The sequence below is a fragment of the Macaca fascicularis genome, chromosome 11 (genome assembly GCF_037993035.2).
Source record: "Macaca fascicularis isolate 582-1 chromosome 11, T2T-MFA8v1.1".
In the NCBI taxonomy this organism is placed as follows: domain Eukaryota; kingdom Metazoa; phylum Chordata; class Mammalia; order Primates; family Cercopithecidae; genus Macaca; species Macaca fascicularis.
The window spans coordinates 37,065,130-37,084,979 of NC_088385.1; the positions used below are offsets into that span (position 1 = coordinate 37,065,130).

General features: G+C 34.8%; 1 protein-coding gene across 11 annotated transcripts in view; it reads right to left on the reverse strand.

The window, feature by feature from the left end:
- The window catches only part of CPNE8 (copine 8), a 240,112-nt gene that overhangs the window by 15,693 nt on the left and 204,569 nt on the right, over positions 1-19,850 (reverse strand). For 9 of the 11 annotated variants that reach the window (XM_074005902.1, XM_074005898.1, XM_074005899.1 and 6 more), the window contains 4 exons: positions 18,006-18,133; positions 9,323-9,425; positions 7,585-7,642; positions 2,617-2,690 (listed from right to left, as the gene is read on the reverse strand). In XM_074005902.1, coding sequence (XP_073862003.1) covers positions 2,617-2,690; positions 7,585-7,642; positions 9,323-9,425; positions 18,006-18,133 — 363 coding nt within the window. Of the gene's footprint in view, positions 1-2,616; positions 2,691-7,584; positions 7,643-9,322; positions 9,426-18,005; positions 18,134-19,108; positions 19,218-19,850 lie in introns of those variants that run through there. The other 2 variants (XM_074005897.1, XR_012419728.1) reach the window with 2 other exon arrangements.

The window sequence follows — 19,850 nt, forward strand, 5'->3', positions numbered from 1 at the left end:
TAAATAACAAAGTATTTTATGTCTGTTACTTCCTTTGAGACTCACAACATCAAAGGAGGAGCAAAGATGAAAGAATTTGGAGTCTACCAATAATGAAACAAAGACAGAGAAATTTTTTTTACTTGTTCAAGACCACAGTGACAAACGTATAGTTTCACAGATCATCGGTGACCTATCTCAATATTCTGTTCAATGTAATATATCTATTGATTGATTAGTTTCATGATCAAGGACAATTTTTATTAATGCAAATAGGTTGTCACTAACATAACCTACTGGCCTTCTTAAAAGGAACCTTAATCATGTGAGCAATCTTAGCTATTTCCTAATGAAGAAAGTAATACCACGCTTCTCTTAAGCATCATTTAAATGGAACTATGAGATATGAGGTTGCCTCTGCTAACTTGGTAAAAATGCATTAGGACAGCAACATAACACATTCTAAACACTTCAAATTCATACTTCCATGCAGTAATTCGATTTTTTTGAAACTGAAAGGATATTATAGAGAGATTTTAAATAAAGTGTAATTACTTAGACCTTTAACTATGCTGATGAGGTTAAGGTGAATAATCATGTGTCTAATTATGAAAGAAACACATAATGGGCCGGGCGCAGTGGCTCACACTTGTAATCCCAGCACTTTGGGAGGCCGAGGCAGGTGGATCACAAGGTCAGGAGATGGAGACCATTCTGGCTAAAATGGCGAAACTCCGTCTCTACTAAAAAAACACACAAAAAAATTAGCCGGGCATGGTGGCGGGCACCTGTAGTCCCAGCTACTCAAGAGGCTGAGGCAGGAGCATAGTGTGAACCCAGGAGGCGGAGCTTGCAGTGAGCTGAGATTGCACCACTGCACTCCAGCCTGGGCGACAGAGCAAGAGCGAGACTCCGTCTCAAAAAAAAAAAAAAAAAAAGAAAAAACCAAAACAAATAAAAAGAAAAAACAAAAACACATAATGAGCTTCTTAAGCAAATGACAATATCACCAAGTTCCTTTTCTCAGCTGCTTTTAACCTAATCATTTATGTGAATGTGATTTTTACTGTATCAAGTTCTTTAGGTTGAAAAGCTTACATCATATTCAATTATCTTTTTTTAAAAAAAACTATTTTACAGAAGTTTTTATTTTAAAATTTAATTTTGCTGGCTAATGAAGAATAATTACTTTTGAATCTTTATCAACATTACTCTTTATATTATCATACTAACAGATTACTTTATATTATTACTTCCTCAAATTATTTCAAGTATTTTTTGTTGTTCTTTTGTCTAAAAGTTCTATTTCAGGAATGTATTTTATATGCATGATCTCACTTAATCTTCACAATTCTATTTATTCCCCAAAACACTGAAATATAGAAAGCTTATCCAAGTTATCATAGTGGAAAAGTCAGAATTAGAACCAAATTCTGTATGATCCCTGATAGAGCAGGAGCACAGTCATCTCGGACAAACACGGCCACTGTAAGTTCCAGCTCTCTTTCTAGCCTCATGCATTTTAAGGAAATTACTTCTCTTCTAACTACAAGCAGCCACAAAGAGCAGACAATAAAACACAGATAAGACAGCTTGGGCGCAGAGGGAGGTGGGAGGAAAAGTCTCTCAGGTAACTGCCAAACTTTACCCTTATACAATGGGCCCAATAAAACAGTGGGCCTTAGTAAACACATTCCTTTCCCTTCAGGTGCGCTAAGATAGGGAAGCTAAACGCAGACTCGGAAGGATATGCCTGAAGTTGCAGAAAGATGTATAGGAGCAGACACACAACTCTCCCTCCCAGATAAGCACAACAAAGAGACACAGAAGCAATCCAAGCCTCTGATAAACTCTCCCACCCTGAATCCTTAAAAACTCTTGGTCTGTAAGAGAGTGTGGCTTCTGACCTAATTCAGTCAAAAGTCCCTCCGAGGTTTGAAATAAACCTGTTGACTGTGGAGCCACCCTTTGTGTTTCTCTGCTCTTTCTTCAATTCTTACAATCACAAATTATTTTCTATTAATGACTGTATTATGGGTGAATATATATGTTACTATTTAGGAAATAATATTAAAGTTCATTGTTTGCTCCCTTAAAATTTTGATACCATGTGCTCAAATGGTACTGAGACCTTCTTCCTTTTCCTATCCAAAAAGATATACTTCACAGCTTGTTTTCCATTCTGACATACTAAAAAATATGGAAATTTTATGCAACTATTTAGCTGAATTAACACCTTGTTTTCAATTATAAATTTTAATTACATTTAATTACTGATTGTTTATATTCACTTCCAGAATAATAGGCTTTAGTTAAGTATTTTTCTTAATTCTAGCCTTTTCTATATGTAGATATAATTTTTTTATATATGACATATTTTAGAATCTGTTTCGTTATTTTTTCTTAACCATAATCTATGAGGGAAGTATGAAAATACATACAAAGTTTTTGGTATATTTTTACCAAATTTATTTACTCTGAGTATCTACCAGATTAAAATATATTTAGTTTTTGTTGAGACTAATAAATAGAAAAGCATCATTAAAAAAACTGTTATATTTCTAGCTTCTAATTTTGTTAAAATATCCCAGTGATATTTTCTAGCAATAGTAAAGTAGGAAAAGATTTATTTCTTACCTGTACAATGTCTCTTTCAGCATATTTTCCTCTAGAGGAGACTCTTACATCATCTCCATCCAATTCAACCATTGCTTTAAGAGAAAATATGATCATTTATTCAGTACATTTCAGCCAAATACTAAAACAATGTGGACAGTAAGGAAATCAAGATGTATGAAGTAGCAAAATGTCCTATGAAAAGAAAGCAAGCATGTTGATCCCTTCAGGTCTTCATTTCTCACACAAAACTTGACTAAGTGTGCATTTTACAGACAAAGTGAGCCAAGATCTTGTGTGACTCTTTGAAAGGTGAGCAGAGCCAGTCATTGTGAAACTGTTTCTGAGTCTCTCTCTCCATTCTACCAGTTCTAAACTTCGGATTATATGGTTCCATGACTGAGCAAGTGATGTTAATCCATCAAATTTTAATTTTTCTTTCTAATTTAAGAAGCTTGGCCTTAATCATCATAGAATTTTCAATTACAAGTTGAACTTTATTTTTACTGAGACTACGGCAAAGTCATACACATACACATACACACATGCACATACACACACTGCCCAATTTTTACTTTACAAACATATTTAAAAACAGAGGCATTTTCTCTGCTCTTATACTGATTGGATAAAGTATGATTTTTCTGAAGTACAATTTTTTTGTTGATTAAGAAATAATTCTGACATTTCCTAGATCAGTTGGTATTTGGAAGTGCTGCGATATAATGGGACAGCTGGTGATACAGTAATGCCATGCTGCAATTAAGAACATTTTCTAGGGTTTATTAAGTTTTCAGTGAGAATTCTCTAAATAATTAATTACATGAGGAATGCTAATTTGTGCTTGTATAATTCTATTACTGTTATTTCATTTTGTATACATATGACATTCACCAGACTCCAGAGAGCCACTTACAATTATAATTTTGGCCTCATCACCTCTCTACCTGACTCCAATACTGCTCAGTCAGCATACAATCCTCACTTCTTTACTCTTTTCTTCGGTGCTTAGATAATGTATTTGGGTTAAAAACATTCTTTTCAATTTTACTTTTCTACACATGTTCATGAGTCAATGCTTGGGCTGAAACATTGCGAGTATACAAATGAACGGAGAGCTACTGTTCAATAATTTGTCAAGGTGTACAATATATATCATAATTATGTAAAAACTATATTATCAATAATAAGATAATTATCCCAATGCAAAAGACATGTTTTAATCTCCCTTACTTCTTGGATATGTAAATATAACTTATTATGTTCAAATATTTTCAGTAATTAATTCTTTTTATATCTAAATTTGCTTTTACAATTTTCACATTACTTTGGGACATAAATACGCACCAATGGTAACATCCAGTGGTCACAAACACTTCTCCATTATTCTTTAACATGTTAATAATTTACAACAATTACCCTATACTCATGCTAAAATGGGAAACAAGGATTAGATGATAATCTAGGTCTCACTTTCCACAATCCTCTACAATCCCCATTGGTCTTTGTTTCATTCCAATTAATGAAAAAAAGGACAGTCATTTAGGCAATACTGTATTAGCATGAGGTCCTATAAAATATCTCCCACTTTTCAGCATGTCCCATGGTTTAAAACACTGTAGACAGCAAGAAGTGGAGGCTATGCTTTTGAGAGAAACAAGAGAGATGGTGTGTAAGTGGTGGAGGGGTCAGGTCTACTCTTCAGGTTTGCAGACCATCTGGTCCTCAAGCAGACGGAGATTATGAACCCCAGTCTCCCACCATTACCCCTTCCTGGAAAGGTGTATGAGACAGATCTGCATTTCTTTCTACCCATGGGAGACACAATGAAGTTAGAAACCCTTTTATTTATCCCCTTCGTCCAACTCGAATCAAAGCAGATAGCCAGATGCTGCTTTAATTTGACTTTTTGGCTGCCTTTTAAGTATAAAGAAATCTTGCTTTGAGAAATCTTTCTTCACAATAAAGGTTCTTTTTTCAGGAGTGAAAAAGAGTCACTGGGGAAATTTATGTAGATAGTTTTCAAATGGTCTTATCAAAATACAGAGTTAAATTTAAATACTCAATCTAACAGTTTATTCTTATTTCCTCTACCTTCAAAGGACAGATGGCAAAATATTGTATTTCTTGCCCATGCAAACAATGTCTTTCAGGTTAAAAAATGTGTAGATGTTGGATTTATGTGGTTAGCTGATGAAATCTGTCATATGGTTTGGCTCTGTGTCCCCACCCAAATCTCATGTCAAATTGTAATTCCCATTCTCATTGAGGGAGGGACCTGTAATCCCCACATGTAGAGGGAGAGAAGTGACTGGATTATGGGGGTGGTTCCCCCATGCTGTTCTTGTGATAGTGAGTGAATTCTCACAAGATCTTATGGTTTTATAAATAGCCTTCTTTCCTGCCCTCTCACATGCTCTCACTCTCTCCTGCCACCATGTAGGATGTGCCCATTTCCCCTTCCACTGTGATTCTAAGTTTTCTGAGGCCTACCCAGCCATGTGTAACTGTGAGTCAATTAAACCTCTTTCGTTTATAAATTACCCAGTCTCGGGTATTTCTTTATAGCAGTGTGAAAATGGACTAATACAATTTGCGAGTTGGATCTCCGTCAGTCAGTTCATATATGTGTGATATATACACTTACTCTAGAGTAGATTTGGAAGTGCCATGAGAGGCTCCTCTGATAGGACAGCAACAATTTGACTAGTCAGATATTTTTCTATATTAAACATGAGTTTAATATATGAACTTTTTTTTTTTAGCCAGGAAGAGATGTGTTTTGAAAGGAAAAAAAGAAAAATACTTCAGAGAAGCATCTATTGTCTCCTAGCAGAATAATCTACTTTTCTAGTACTGGGCCCTAAGTTTTTCTATCCCATTAAAACTTCCATCATGGTGAAAACAGAAACCAGGTGTTACAGGAGCCTAATTCCCTGTTCCCATGTTTCCAGAGGAAAATTTCACTCTAACTTCTGGGAAGGCAACTTCCCTTTTCATCTACAATCTTCATTTACCTTTCTGCATGGAAAGAGGAATAGGATTACTAAGATTAGGAGAAATAACTGAGCTTGAATCACTCTCATTTGGAGCAGCACCATTTAAGTGTAATTTCTCTCAGTGGCATGCTTAATAAGCAAAACTCTGCCTCTTTCTATAAGGAGAAGTCCTGGAGATAAGAATGAGATAATTTAATCTGGCGGGGGGGCGGGGGGGGGGAAGTAATGGGAATGTGATTATTCACAGGTTAACCCAAGTTCTCAAATTCTGCATTGCTAGTAATAAGGCTGATAGAGTGATCAGAATGATTCTTGAATATATATTTTTTTCAGTTAGTTCAGGACCTCAGAGAAAGAAATGATGAATTACCATACCTTAAAACCCGAACAAATTTTCTGGGAACTAAAGAAACAAAGAAAATAAATACCTGTGGCTATTGGATAAGGACAGTAGCCAAACGGCTGTGTCTGCTGCTCTGTATAGAAATATATTACCAGAAATATATACCAGGAAGGGTCAGTGGCTTTGCATTTATGAATCAGGTGTGGGGGCTCTCAAAGAAAAAGAACTGATTGAAGTTTACCATCTCTGAGGTCATATGCCTAATGGTGGACTTCCATAGGAGTCTGAGAGACCTGAGATATACCCATGAAAGATATATCCTTCAAAGGCAAAAGCAAATAGTAGTCAAAGAAGAAAGTGTGAGTTATTTTAGCCAATTGGTGAAGTTTGTGAATCACAGTCTATCATTAATTAATGCAGATTATCAAGTGTGCAAAGCATGGACAGGAAAGATGTCTTAGCCTTCCTGTCTCCAGAGAGGTATCTGAAATTCATGTCTGAAGTACAACTCAAGTAGATGCTAATAGAGATAGAGAAAATATCAGCAGAAGCAGTGTCAGTGAGTGATAAATGACTTGCTTTTGAAACTGTAAGTTTATAATGCTAGAAAGGATGACCAGCCAAGATTAGAATTTAGGGACTCCAGGGTCAGCAATACAACTTGCCTGTGGTGCTTTACCTGAGACTGACAGCTCTGTGTTATCCTCATGGAGGAGGGACTGGTCATTAAATAAGAATCACCCCAGTGATAATTACACTCTAGTTAGCCACCTATGTGCCTAAGTTAACCAGTAACTTACCAAAGATTGTTTCAATAATTCTAAAACCATTCTCATTTCCAAAGCCTCAAGCTAAATAAGCTGCCATTATTAATATAAAACACCTGAACCGGGTGAATATTATGTGTCTGCGTACTTGCTGTCTGGCACAGAGTTCTCTTAAAGGAATTTATCAGATGACTAGAAACATTTACCCAGATCACTCGTTAACACAAACATTTGTCTCTTAATGGGCATTTGAACAAGGCTTGAGCCTAAATGAAAAACTACCCAGCATGCCAATTTAGCATAATTATGTAAAGTCTCATTAAATTTCAGCTGGTCAGCTCCATTTTCATTTTACTTTGCTCTTTCATATGACACAACTTCCTTATTTATAAGGCTAATGTCTATCAACTAGCTAGAGCCTGAAAACCCATTAAATTGGCATATTATGCTTATGTTAACATTTCTTTTCACAACCTAATGATTTATTAATTTAGCACTCATCTTTAAAGGGTTTTAGTGAACCCAGAGTGTGTTTTGCCTTGGGAACAAAAACTCAATTTATCACTCTGTCAGTCTTAGAAAATATTATTTTGAGGTATAAACTATCTCTAATGAAATGGAAAGCTACATGTTGAAATAATCTATAAACTAGAGAGATAATATCCTAGTCAAAAGACAGGATCTTTTAATGGGCACACCTGAATAGACATCATCACGAGCTATCTATGTATATATCTAATTATGGACACAGGAACATTATATACAAACCCAAATACACAGTCACATCCTTCTACAGAGACAAGAATGGCAGAAACCTAAGAGCATGTTACATCAGATTAAATGAATTCCCAAGGAATATTATTGAAATTTTACTACTCACCATCAAATTCTGCTGGTCCAACACCAACTATAATTATTGACATTGGAAGTTTTGAGGCCTTCAAAGAGAAAACACAATTAGGTTTCAATTAAGAAACTGAGTTCTTAAGAAAATAATGAAAGACCAGGAATGATATCTCACACTTGAAATCCCAGCACATTGGGAGGCGAAAGAAGGAGTATTGCTTGAGGCTAGGAGTTTGAGACCAGCCTGGGCAACATAGCGAGACCTCATCTACACCAAAAAATAATTAGCCAGGTGTGGTGGTGTGTGCCTGAAGTCCTAGCTACTTGGAAGTCTGAGGGGGGTGGATCACCTGGGCCTAGGAGTTCAAGGCTGCAGTGAGCTATTATCGTGTCACTGCACTCCAGCCTGGGCAACAGGCTGTCTAAAAAACAAAATTAAAAAAGAAAAAATAATAATTAAGAAGCAAATATAGCCAGAGTTTTATTTAATATTTTTTTCACAGATGTTCATTAAAATAATTTGTGAACATATTCAAAATTGTTAATACAGAATAATATACTCAATTCCATTCTTATCCTTTCCAAACTCTCTGCACACATTAATACAGTGGGACATTCTTCGGAAATGACCAGCCCTGGGTAAGATCAAATAGAAGGTAAGGAGCATCTACTTCCACTTGCTACTCTCAGACAAAACCTTTCTAAGCTGACTTTGGGTATCTTTGTCCTCTTTTCATGTTCTTTCTCCTCAAAAAATCTTTCAGTTGCTAAAGGGGAAAGTGGTATCAGATTCATAAAATAGTAGTATTACTATAATCTACCTCATTTATACCCAAGGTTAGAAAAAACAATTTTCACAGTAAATGAGTGAACACAAATGATCATTACAGAAAGTTAATACTGTTATGCACTAAATATCCTTGAGGATTTTGAGGGAGACTAAATATTTCATGTTATAACATGTTTTTTCCATATAACATATCATATATCATCACTTAAATAATTTAATAGTAAGAATGTGAGATTGATCCAGCAACAGATAGATAGAACACTAGAGCAACCACATCTTTCGCTATGAAGGTCACTGAAATATGACTAATTATTCCTCAGGGCCTCATGCCTTCTTAGTTAAACCTAAATTACTAAGTCCATATTTTAAAGTGCATATTAATGAAATTCATTCCTGCAGCCTATATTTATCAAATGTCCACTTCGTGCCAAACATTGCTAAACTTAGAGACTAGAGAGTAAAAACTATTACTTTACAGATTACCATCTAGTAAATATAGATTTTATAGATTAGTAAATGATCAAATAACCCTAAAAAAACAAACAATTAAGAATTATAATCAGCAGGATGGTTTTTTAATCAGTCACTATCCAGTTCTACAGAAATAGCAATTAGCTATCATAGTTCTCCTCTAACTGGAATGCAAATGTTAAGAAATAACCAGTATAAATCACAAGATTGTATACAAATAGATCAAACTAATAGAGGCAAACACACCCATGCCTGTGAAAATTATGCTATTATCTTTGTTTTTTTCTTTCGGCAAGAATTTTTTTTAACTAAAATATTCATACCCCTTAGCTTGATCCCCATGGAACAGTGGTAAGATGTAATATGCGTTGTCTGGATAAGGTTAAGGACGCAATATGCTGAAAAGGTGTGGTGATTTTATTTTATCGTTAACTAAAATAGACTCCAGTCTCTCTCTAAGTAGCACCATGTTGTCATGTAGCCAGTGCAATACGGAGTGACCCCCACTTACATTAACTATGGACTCCTTAGTCTGGGCCATATCTGAGATAACACCATCTGTAACAATCAGAAGCACAAAATACTGGGAACCATCCTTTACAGAAGAAGCGTATCTGAAAGGCAACGAAAAGGTAAGGAAAGTAAAACAGTTTTCTTTTTTTTTTTTTTTTTCTTTTTTTTTTGAGACGGAGTCTCGCTCTGTCGCCCAGGCTGGAGTTCAGTGGCCGGATCTCAGCTCACTGCAAGCTCTGCCTCCCGGGTTCACGCCATTCTCCTGCCTCAGCCTCCCGAGTAGCTGGGACTACAGGCGCCTGCCACCTCGCCCGGCTAGTTTTTTTTTTTTGTATTTTTTAGTAGAGACGAGGTTTCACCGTGTTAGCCAGGATGGTCTCGATCTCCTGACCTCGTGATCCGCCCGTCTCGGCCTCCCAAAGTGCTGGGATTACAGGCTTGAGCCACCGCGCCCGGCCAGTAAAACAGTTTTCTATACGTGATAGTTGGCAAATACAATTTGGAATAGTTAACAAACATTTTAATCTCAATAAAATATTTGAACACGTTAGAGGTGTATCTTATGCAAACTTTCAAATTCTCAATTATCTGAAACACACTAGAATAATCGCAATGTTAGTGCATGCTGCCACATAGAAATATCTGGTTGCCTTAGAAGTTCATTTACTAATAAAAGATGTGCTAGATGAGTGGCTATTTAGTACAAAGGAATGGGCGTAGCTTTTGGAAATAGACTTATCCTGACTAAGCAACACATTATGTAAGTGATCTTCAGTAAATTACCTAAGCTATGTGAACGTTATTTTATTAGCTTTAAAATTGAGATAATAACACTTACATCTTTATATTGCTGAATGAATTAATAAAGGATTGCATGTATGGTACTCAATATAAGCATTGTATAAATGATAGCAATAATCAAATGCTTTTGGTTTTTTAACTACATAGAGGTGATGATTGCAACATTACAAATGTACTAAATGTCATTGAATGGTACACTTTTAAATGGTGAATTTTATTATGAAAATTTCACCTCAATAAAATTACACAATAGAAGAAATATTTTTGACACATTCACAGTCAAGTCTTAATGTATGTTAAATCTATGAAAGATGACATGGAGAGTTATTTCAAAGCACAAAATTATGTATATGATAACAACATATTCCAGTACTTGAAGTTTGTCAGAATTCTCATCAAATAATACTCAGTAATTTGGAGGTGAATTTTATTAACATGTTACATTTCATTATATTTCTCTTTTCCTCTAGTTTTCTACATTCTAGGTATCTAGATTATATTCTCAATAGAGTTAATTTTTACGATTTTTGCACCTGACTGGCATGCAATTCATGTCTGGTGCTAAGTAAGCATTATGGTTCTCTTAGGAGATAGGATAGTAAAGAAGACCTTGATCTGTATTTCTAAAAGTTACCAAGTAAAAACTCCCTTACAACCTAAAGGATTAACGAAAATTCCTTTACAATCTCTAGGAGCGCAGTGAATCCCATTTGAACAAGCTGGTGACAAACAAGTAGTATAAAACATATGTCAGGGCACAACTTATTTCTTGGGCAGCAGAATTTAAAAACATATAAAGAAGAAAAATACGACTTTCCCCACGGACTAGAGATACTAAGATTTGTCCATGCCACTAATAAAATACTGGTAATTTTAAAGATTGATAAAGTAAGTATAGTAAGTGGCATGCTCATCACACCCTGTAAGCAGGATGTTGAACAGGTTCCACAATGTACTACAGAATGAAAAATATTGCCATAATGCTGAACAATTGATCCTGGACATTAAAGAATATGTGTTAATTTATAGTAACACAACCATTGGAAAACTGTCCAAAGCAGTTATAAACCTATTCTCCCATTCCATGTTTAACTTTTTTTGTTTTAAAGAAAAGAAGTCTAACAATTTTCCCCAAGATCTCAATTTTTAATTTTTAAATATCCATTATTTTTTAAGAAAGCATTTCTTACTATGATTCAGAAACACAGGGTTTTATATTTCATGAGAATAATGGAAGACTACAAATAGTAGTGAAAACCTTCTTAAGTACAACAGTATGGCTTTCATGCTTTTCTTACCAAATGGTACTCTTAAAATGTAAAATATCTATCAGATTAAAGAAAAATACAGACAGCTGACTACTATGCAGTCATATAAAATACCGCTTCCAGTGGCTTAACTGATTTTCTTTGGATACACCAGAATGTATATCTAAGAAAAGGGCAAGAATATATTCACACTATAAGAGAGTTATAGATACAGCCTAAAGCAGATGACAGTAAACTTGGAATTTCTCTGAAGTTTGTATTATCTTAAAAATTCATGGAAATTTTACACTTTATTTTATGATAAATATATGCTTGTATTAATATTTTATATCTCTTAACTTTGAAAAACATTAAGGCTGTAGAAAGATACGTGAGTTTATTGTGTGACTGTCACTACTGCTAGGCATACTTAATTTGAAAATCAATTACATTTTACTTTTAAGTGCTGTCCAATCCATTTTAGTCTTTATCACCTTCAGCACCACAAATTAATCTTTTAAAACCAGTTGTTACTTTTATGGCACTTGTTCTACATGTTGGCACATTGTTGCAATTTGCAAGTAAACCTAAATTTCAAAAAAAATCAATGTATTACCATTTATTCTATTTAGCCTTTTATTTTAAAGTACTACCATCTATTCTAATTTAGTTATTATTTTGAAAATATTATATATTTAAGATAAAATAATTAACATGCTACAGAAATGGATGAAGTAAAAAGTATAAGCTGGCCACACCTCAGTACTTTTTCTAGGAGGTGACACTGATATATAGCCTCACAGATTCAAATTATATTTTAAAGGTATTAGAGAAGCTTGCTTCTTAAAAGAACTTGATGGGGAATCTTTTTATAAATTGCATAATTAAGTCTTATTATTAAAAGTCAGTTGCCTTTTTTGAAATATAGCCTATCTATAATTTATATCTTAATATTACTATGATATATCTGAGAGAGAGGTTAACTTTGCACAATTCAAACACATTTCTTTTGCATTTCTTTGAAAGAAGTTTCTGGGATTGTTTCTGTAAAAGTTCATATCTGGTTGGCTCAGATTCAGGGAATATTCTTTTAGCTTATTATTAGTTCATAAGAATAGAGAGGGCAAGAAGACAAGATAAGAAACTGACTTAGGGATTTTTTATTTAAGTCGTTCAATTATGATTTGCACAATGGATTAAAACTTAACAATGAATAAAGGAATACATTTAAATATTTCAACACAAAGTAGCAGAGTAAATTTTGTTACCAAGAGTCACCTCTAAAATACTTTTGACTGGGCAATGAAGAGACCACTGTATCCACATAGATAGGTAGCTTTGTTGCATTTTCTTTTGTGTGTCTACCTCTGTAGCAGAGATAAAAAGACTTAAAGATGTAAGGCATCATAACATAGTGATTTGGAGTCAGCTTATTCTGGTTTGAATTTTAACTCCACCACAAATGACCACTCTATGTATCTATTTTATCATCGGCAAAATGCAAATGACACTACTGTCACCTCTTAGAGTTGTTGTGAAGAGGAATAGATAATCCATATTATAGCACTGAACATGTTGCTAGAGATAGATCATGGGCTCCATAAGAATTGTTGACTGCACAGATTGAATAAATAAAGCATAATACATTATTTAATTTGAAAATTAGTTATGAGAATTCCAAAATAAAAAGTTATTTCCTAAAAAATGAAAATTCATTTTGGATAGTTATCTGGATTTTAGAAGGTTCTCAATATAAGAAAAAACAGAAAAAATTCAAATAGCCAAAAGACAGAAACTGATAGATCCCCTTTAAAAATTGCAATGTGACAGCCTCAAAACCAGTAACTCATTAGGCACAGGAAACAAAAGACTAACAGGAAATAATGAATATATTTAAATCAAGTGAAATGTTCATAATAATCTGAAAAGATACTTGAAATTTTCACTAGTATATTAGTTTATTTTTGAAATATTAAGCTGGTATAATATACCAACACATTAAATTTATTTCAAATTACTTAAAATTATTGATGAAGAATTCTAGATAAATAGAAATTTTTAAAAATGTTAACAGGAATGTAAAAATAGTTCACACTACAGACAAGAGGAAACAGATTAATCAGGGGATGCTTAAAACTCCATTTTGTTCAAATCGCATTCCACAAAAAACATTATTTTAAAATATTTTTATTTCTATTGTGATTAATAATAAAATTTAAACATAGTGTTTTAGACATCAGACACAGTATTAAGTTCATATCTGAAAGGCCCTAAAATTATTTCTCAGAATTTAAATTTGTTGTCAATTTACAACATAATGGCAATATATTTCTTTGTTTTGGTAAGTAGGATGATGATGCTTATGTGTCAACTAGACTATAAATCCCACTTATTTAATCAAAGATCGTAGATATGGTTAACATCTACCATCAAATGATTTTAGGTAAAGGATTTTCATCCAATTAGTTGAAGGCCTTAAGAGCAAAAACTGGTTTCCCAGAAAAAAAGGAATACTCACATAACGCTGCAGTATGAAATCGTACCTGAGTTTCCAATCTACCAACCTGTCCTACAAATTACATTCTTGCTATCCCTTACAATTGCGTGAGACAATTCCTTAAAAAGTATCTCGGCCGGGCGCGGTGGCTCAAGCCTGTAATCCCAGCACTTTGGGAGGCCGAGACGGGCGGATCACGAGGTCAGGAGATCGAGACCATCCTGGCTAACACGGTGAAACCCCTTCTCTACTAAAAAAATACAAAAAAACTAGCCGGGCGAGGTGGCGGGCGCCTGTAGTCCCAGCTACTGAGGAGGCTGAGGCAGGAGAATGGCGTAAACCCGGGAGGCGGAGCTTGCAGTGAGCTGAGATCCGGCCACTGCACTCCAGCCTGGGCGACAGAGCGAGACTCCGTCTCAAAAAAAAAAAAAAAAAAAAAAAGTATCTCTATATTTTATCTATGTCCATGTCTATATGTCTCCTATTGGTTCTGTTCTCTGGAGAACTCTGACTGATACAGTAGGTGTTAATCACAATCACATTTCCACAGGGCATTAAGATTGGCTAAGCACTATCATTTAAAAGAGTATTTAGGCTGGGCCCACTGGCTCATGCCAGTAATCCCAGCACTTTGGGAGGCTGAGGCGGGTGGATCACTTGAGCCAGGAGTTGGAGACCAGCTTGGCCAACATAGTGAAACCCTGTCTCTTCTAAAAATACAAAAATTACCCGGGTGTGGTGGCACATGCCTGTAATCCCAGTTACTTGGGAGGCTGAGGCACAAGAATCGCTTGCGCCCGGGAGGTGGAGGTTGCAGTGAGCTGAGATTGCATCACTGCACTCCAGCCAGGGTGACAGAGAGAGATTCTGTCTGAAAACCAAAAAGGTTCTTTAGTTTCCTATCATAACTTTGTTAATTAAAATGAACTTGGCCAGGCACAATGGCTTACGCCTATAATCCCAACACTTGAGGGGGCTGAGGCGAGCGGATCATCTGAGGTCAAGAGTTCGAGACTAGACTGGCCAACATGGCGAAATCCCGTCTCTACTACACAAAAATTAGCCAGCCATGGTGGCGGGCACCTGTAATCCCAGCTACTTCGGAGGCTGAGGTAGGAGAATTGCTTGAACCCAGGAGGCAGAGGTTGCGGTAAGCCGAGATCATGCTACTGCACTTCAGCCTGGGTGACAGAGCAAACAAACAAACAAAGCCTCATATGGTATTCAGATAATTTAATTAAGCAAACACGTACAGATATCTCAGTATATCCAAAGTACTGTGGTTTATATTTTTATATGTATATATGTGCATGTATATGAACGTCACAATGAATAATTCTTCCCTTCAATGTGGTAAAGATCTACATGTAACCACAGAGTAGTATCAAATTAGTAATAGACATATGCATGGAATGGTATCATAGACCAGAAGAAGCAGAGATTCTCTGTGATTGAAGAGCAGTACATTTGGGAGAATGTGGAAATGAGGTTGGATGGGTGAGTGCTGGTTGTTGAATACTGGATGTTCTTGAATGCCAAGCTAAACCGTCTGCACTTAAATGTATGACAAGGCATCAACAGATGTTGAGTAGGACTTTACATCATTTGAAATGCTGTTCCCAAGACAGCTCTGGAAAAGGAGGACTGGAAAGGCAAGAAATCAGAAGCTGATTTTTGAGGCTGAAAGCCTCAAAAAAAGCATATAAAACCTTCAATTATTGTAAATTTGACACTTTGAGTCTTGTCTATTTTACAATATTGTTATCTCATTAATATTACCTAGAAAGTCAAACAGATCAGAGATACATATATGAATCCTAAAAATAAACATGTGCTTAAAATCGTTATTCTTAAAAAGAATAAGCATTCTTTAAAATGCTTATAGAAAATGACAATAAAAAACTGAGCTTTTACCCACATAGAAAACATACTTTTTAAGGAAAAAAGTATCAAGCCAATATAAAAAGTATGAATATATATGTTTTGACATTGCTAAAAATAATTTTTAATGATAATATATTAACATATACAGAATTTGTTTTTTAGATATTTGTTGAATACTTACCTCCTACATAATGGGTATGATGCTAAGTACTGTTGATAAGCATTTAAGAGTTATAGAAAGCAAAAATGTTATATAAATAGAGGTCACACACCACTATAACTACGGCGCTTCTCTTAATAGAGGAAAAAATAGTACCTCGTCTACTTAGTTGTTAAGGTTTTTGAATGATAATTTTGGGTGAGACAGAAATTGTCTTTCTCAATAAAAGCTTAAAAATACAATTAAACATAAAATTCAAAGATGAAAGGATAAAAGCATTCCTTCTGTAGACTTATACTAAGAAATGTATACATGGAACTTCCTGTTATATTGGAAGGAAAAGATGACTCTTAAATAGCCATCTCTTACTGATTTTCTTAATTTTCTCATGTAAAAAATAATAAATTATTAGATCATAGCTTATTTTCAAGGAGTCTGAGAGCTTTCACTAGCAGCTGCTCCTATATTCGAGAAGTTACAAAATGATGGATAAAACAAAAAATCGCAATAGAACACTGTGGAGCCTTTAATTTTAAATGTATATAGAAAAGTACCTAGATATTTTATATCTATCATTTTAACTTTTATTATATGTACATACCAGGAAAAAATATGAAATTACTTGGGAAGCATTGATGAGCACATTTCTCATAACCAACATGAGTTCACACAACACAAGTCCTGTCATTTTTCTCTTATCTTTTTATAAAAAAGTGATCTGCAGGGTAGTGTGGCCGTCAATTATATTTTATCTTGTATTAGCATGGTATTATATTCTGCTTTATTTGACAGCCATCAAGAGACAGTATATATGACATTACTTACATTGGCTAGTATAATAAGCTAGGATATGTTTTTCAGATTGCAAGTAATGACCCATTAATGGATTGTGAGATCAATTTTGGGAGCCAAGATTGTATTAAAAAAAGAGAAATAGAAAAGAACAGGTGCCAGAGAAATAAAGGTAAAATAGGTAAGACTAAGTACCATTTTTTTGTGGGGTTGAATGTGTACAGGGTTAAGATGTATTAATAAAATTCATATTTTAGTAGAGATTGCAGATGATTTTGTCTGAAAAATTCAAGCTGAAGGGTCACACTCAGAGAACAGTCATCAATGTATCACTGTCAACCTTAGTCGGAGTTCCACAGGGAAGTTGCACTGGGGTCAGCCCTGGGTGCAAGGGATATTTTAGCATTTTGTCCATGTCCCAGATAATGAAAAGTAGAACACACTGAAACTGCCAGTAATATTCATTAGGGAAAGTGGTAAAGTACTAGAACCTTCAGAGAACTGGGGTTTCACATTACCTTTGTACTTGATAAACTGACCAAAATACAGAATTTTTTTCAAGTTCTGGCTACATGTTTTAAAGGATATGCAATTTCTAATTATCTCAAAATAAGTCAGGGTGTCATAGGATTTACATAGGCCAAACTTTCTAGGGATTTAAACAGTGTTGTCTAATTCATTTATGCATTAATGAAAAATGATAAGTATATATAGATTTATTTTTTACATTTTAACATTTTCTTCAGAACATGTACCTGGAGTAATAAGCAATTATATTCTGATTTCAGTACTATGTACTATACACAGGTAGAGCTCTGGGAATTTATAAATTAGCTACTATATTAATTTCAGAGAAGTTAAAATAATGTGCCCTATATATCACCGAATGCTTCAAGTAGTCATCTAATAGAATTCAGTCTCTTATTACTTCTATGCTACTTATTACTACTATGGAATGTGATACTAAATAAGAATGATTTACACAGTTTACATCACCACTGATCTTGTTATTTTCTTCATGGATGCCTTTTCCTAAGAAAACGTTTTCCTTAGTTGAACAAAGATAGTTCCTAACATAACCCAGCAAATGTTTCTTCACTTGAGATTTTAATGTACAGTTCTCAGCAAAGTATCATGATCATTCGATAGAGACTCTTTCTAAGGTACATTTTTTCCTCACTTTCTTGGAGGTAAATTAGAAGAAAACAACTTTCATGTGTGGAGTCATACTAGCAACAATGTTACGAGTTCACCATGTTCCAGTACATCAGAATAAGCCCCTTGTCTACTCTCTACTTACCTTGCTACATGATTAATTACAGGAGCAAAGTTGGTGGGCCCATATAGTTGTACAGATTTCAGACTCCTGTAATAAGCCTCCATGACCCCCTCAATGCCATCACAATAGGGGTTTTGAGGGTTCCCATTCTGTAGAAATTCATAGGCAAAACAAAACAACAGTAAAAAAGTAAATCTCCGTGAAGATCAATTAAAAAAGACAAGAGAATAATACACATTGACAATCATAAATATTTTTTGGAAGAGCGCTTATTTATAAATTTACAATAGCAAAACAATAATACATTAGGTGATCAACAATAGATTATGATATATTATGCAGATCATAATATGATATGTGCAGTCATTAAAAATCTATACCCTTCAAAAAATGGCAGAAGAAAAATTTAAATAAGAGAAGCTGAACACCACAACACTTTAAAATTAATAGTATCTTAATTTACACAGGTTTGTGTACATGTGGAGATAAACATATAGAAATCCTAAAAAGAAGAAAACCAATGTATTAATAGTGGCTACCTCTGGGTGGTTAGATAACTGATAACTTTCCTTTCGTCCTTTAACCTATTCGCTATTTTTCCAATTTTTCTGCAGTGAACATGTATTAAAATTAGAAAAAATAAATGTTATCAATTCAAACAGTTTTACCTGATAGCAGGAAAAATGTAAAATATCTGCCACATGAACATTTTCAGGCCACAACTGATAACTCCAAGTAGAGAAGGTGTCAGAGGGAATATAATTTGGTGTGGGAAACATCAAGACAAGGCAAAAGGAAAGGAATAAAAAAACAACCCAGGTCATTCAAGGGAAACGGAGCTTGCTGTTAAGAAGCTCTTACTCTGGGAACAGCGCCCAGAAAGGCAACTTTAACCCAAGCTCTTTTTCTGGGGACAGGACCTGAGGCAACTTTAACCCTGAACATCTAGGCTGGCTTTTTCATACCTTAAATGCTCTGTCATTATTAGGTTTAATTTTCCTAGTCCAAATTATACAAATAACACAAGACCATGTATTAGTTATCTATTGCTATGTAACAAATTACCCCCAAAGTTATACCCTATGTATAGTGGCTTGAAGCAATGAACATTTGTTATCTCATACATTTTTGAAGTCTCAGGAATCCAGAAGCAGCTTAGCAGGGTGGTTCCTGAGCAGGATCTCTCATGAGGTTGCAGTGAAGATGCCGACCTGGGCTGAAGTCATCTGAAAGCTTGACAGTGGACAGAAAGATCTATTTCCAAAAAGGCTCACTTACATGGCTGTTGGCAGGAGGCCAAATGGACTCTCCACAGGGTTGCTTGAGTGTTCTCATAACATGGAAGCTAACTTTCCCCAGATTGAGTGATCCCAGAGAAAGAGCAAGGACAAAGCCCCAATGCCTTTTATGAGCCAGTCTCAGAAGTTACATATCATTACTCCTACTTTAATCCATTTGCTAGAAATGAGTTACTAAGTCTAGTTCACACTTGAGAAAAAGGAGATAGCCTCCACTTCTCAAAGGGGAATATCTAAAATTGTGTACATATATTTTTTATCCACTAGTGATAGTCACTACTTTTAAATAGGGTTAGCAATAATTTTAGCATACATGTTTTTACCTGAACAATCACAAGTAACTGGTAATTTATAACTAAAATTTGTTGAATTCTATATACCAAGTTTTATACTAAAATATTTACATATAACTTTCATAACCCTAAAATTGTAGGACAGTCATTAACCCCACTTTATAAAGAAACCAAGGTAATGAAAATGTTGATACTGTACCCAAGGTCACGCAACACAAATAGGAGAGCTAAGATTTAAACCAGGCAGTCTAACTCCAGAGTTCAATTTCTTACAC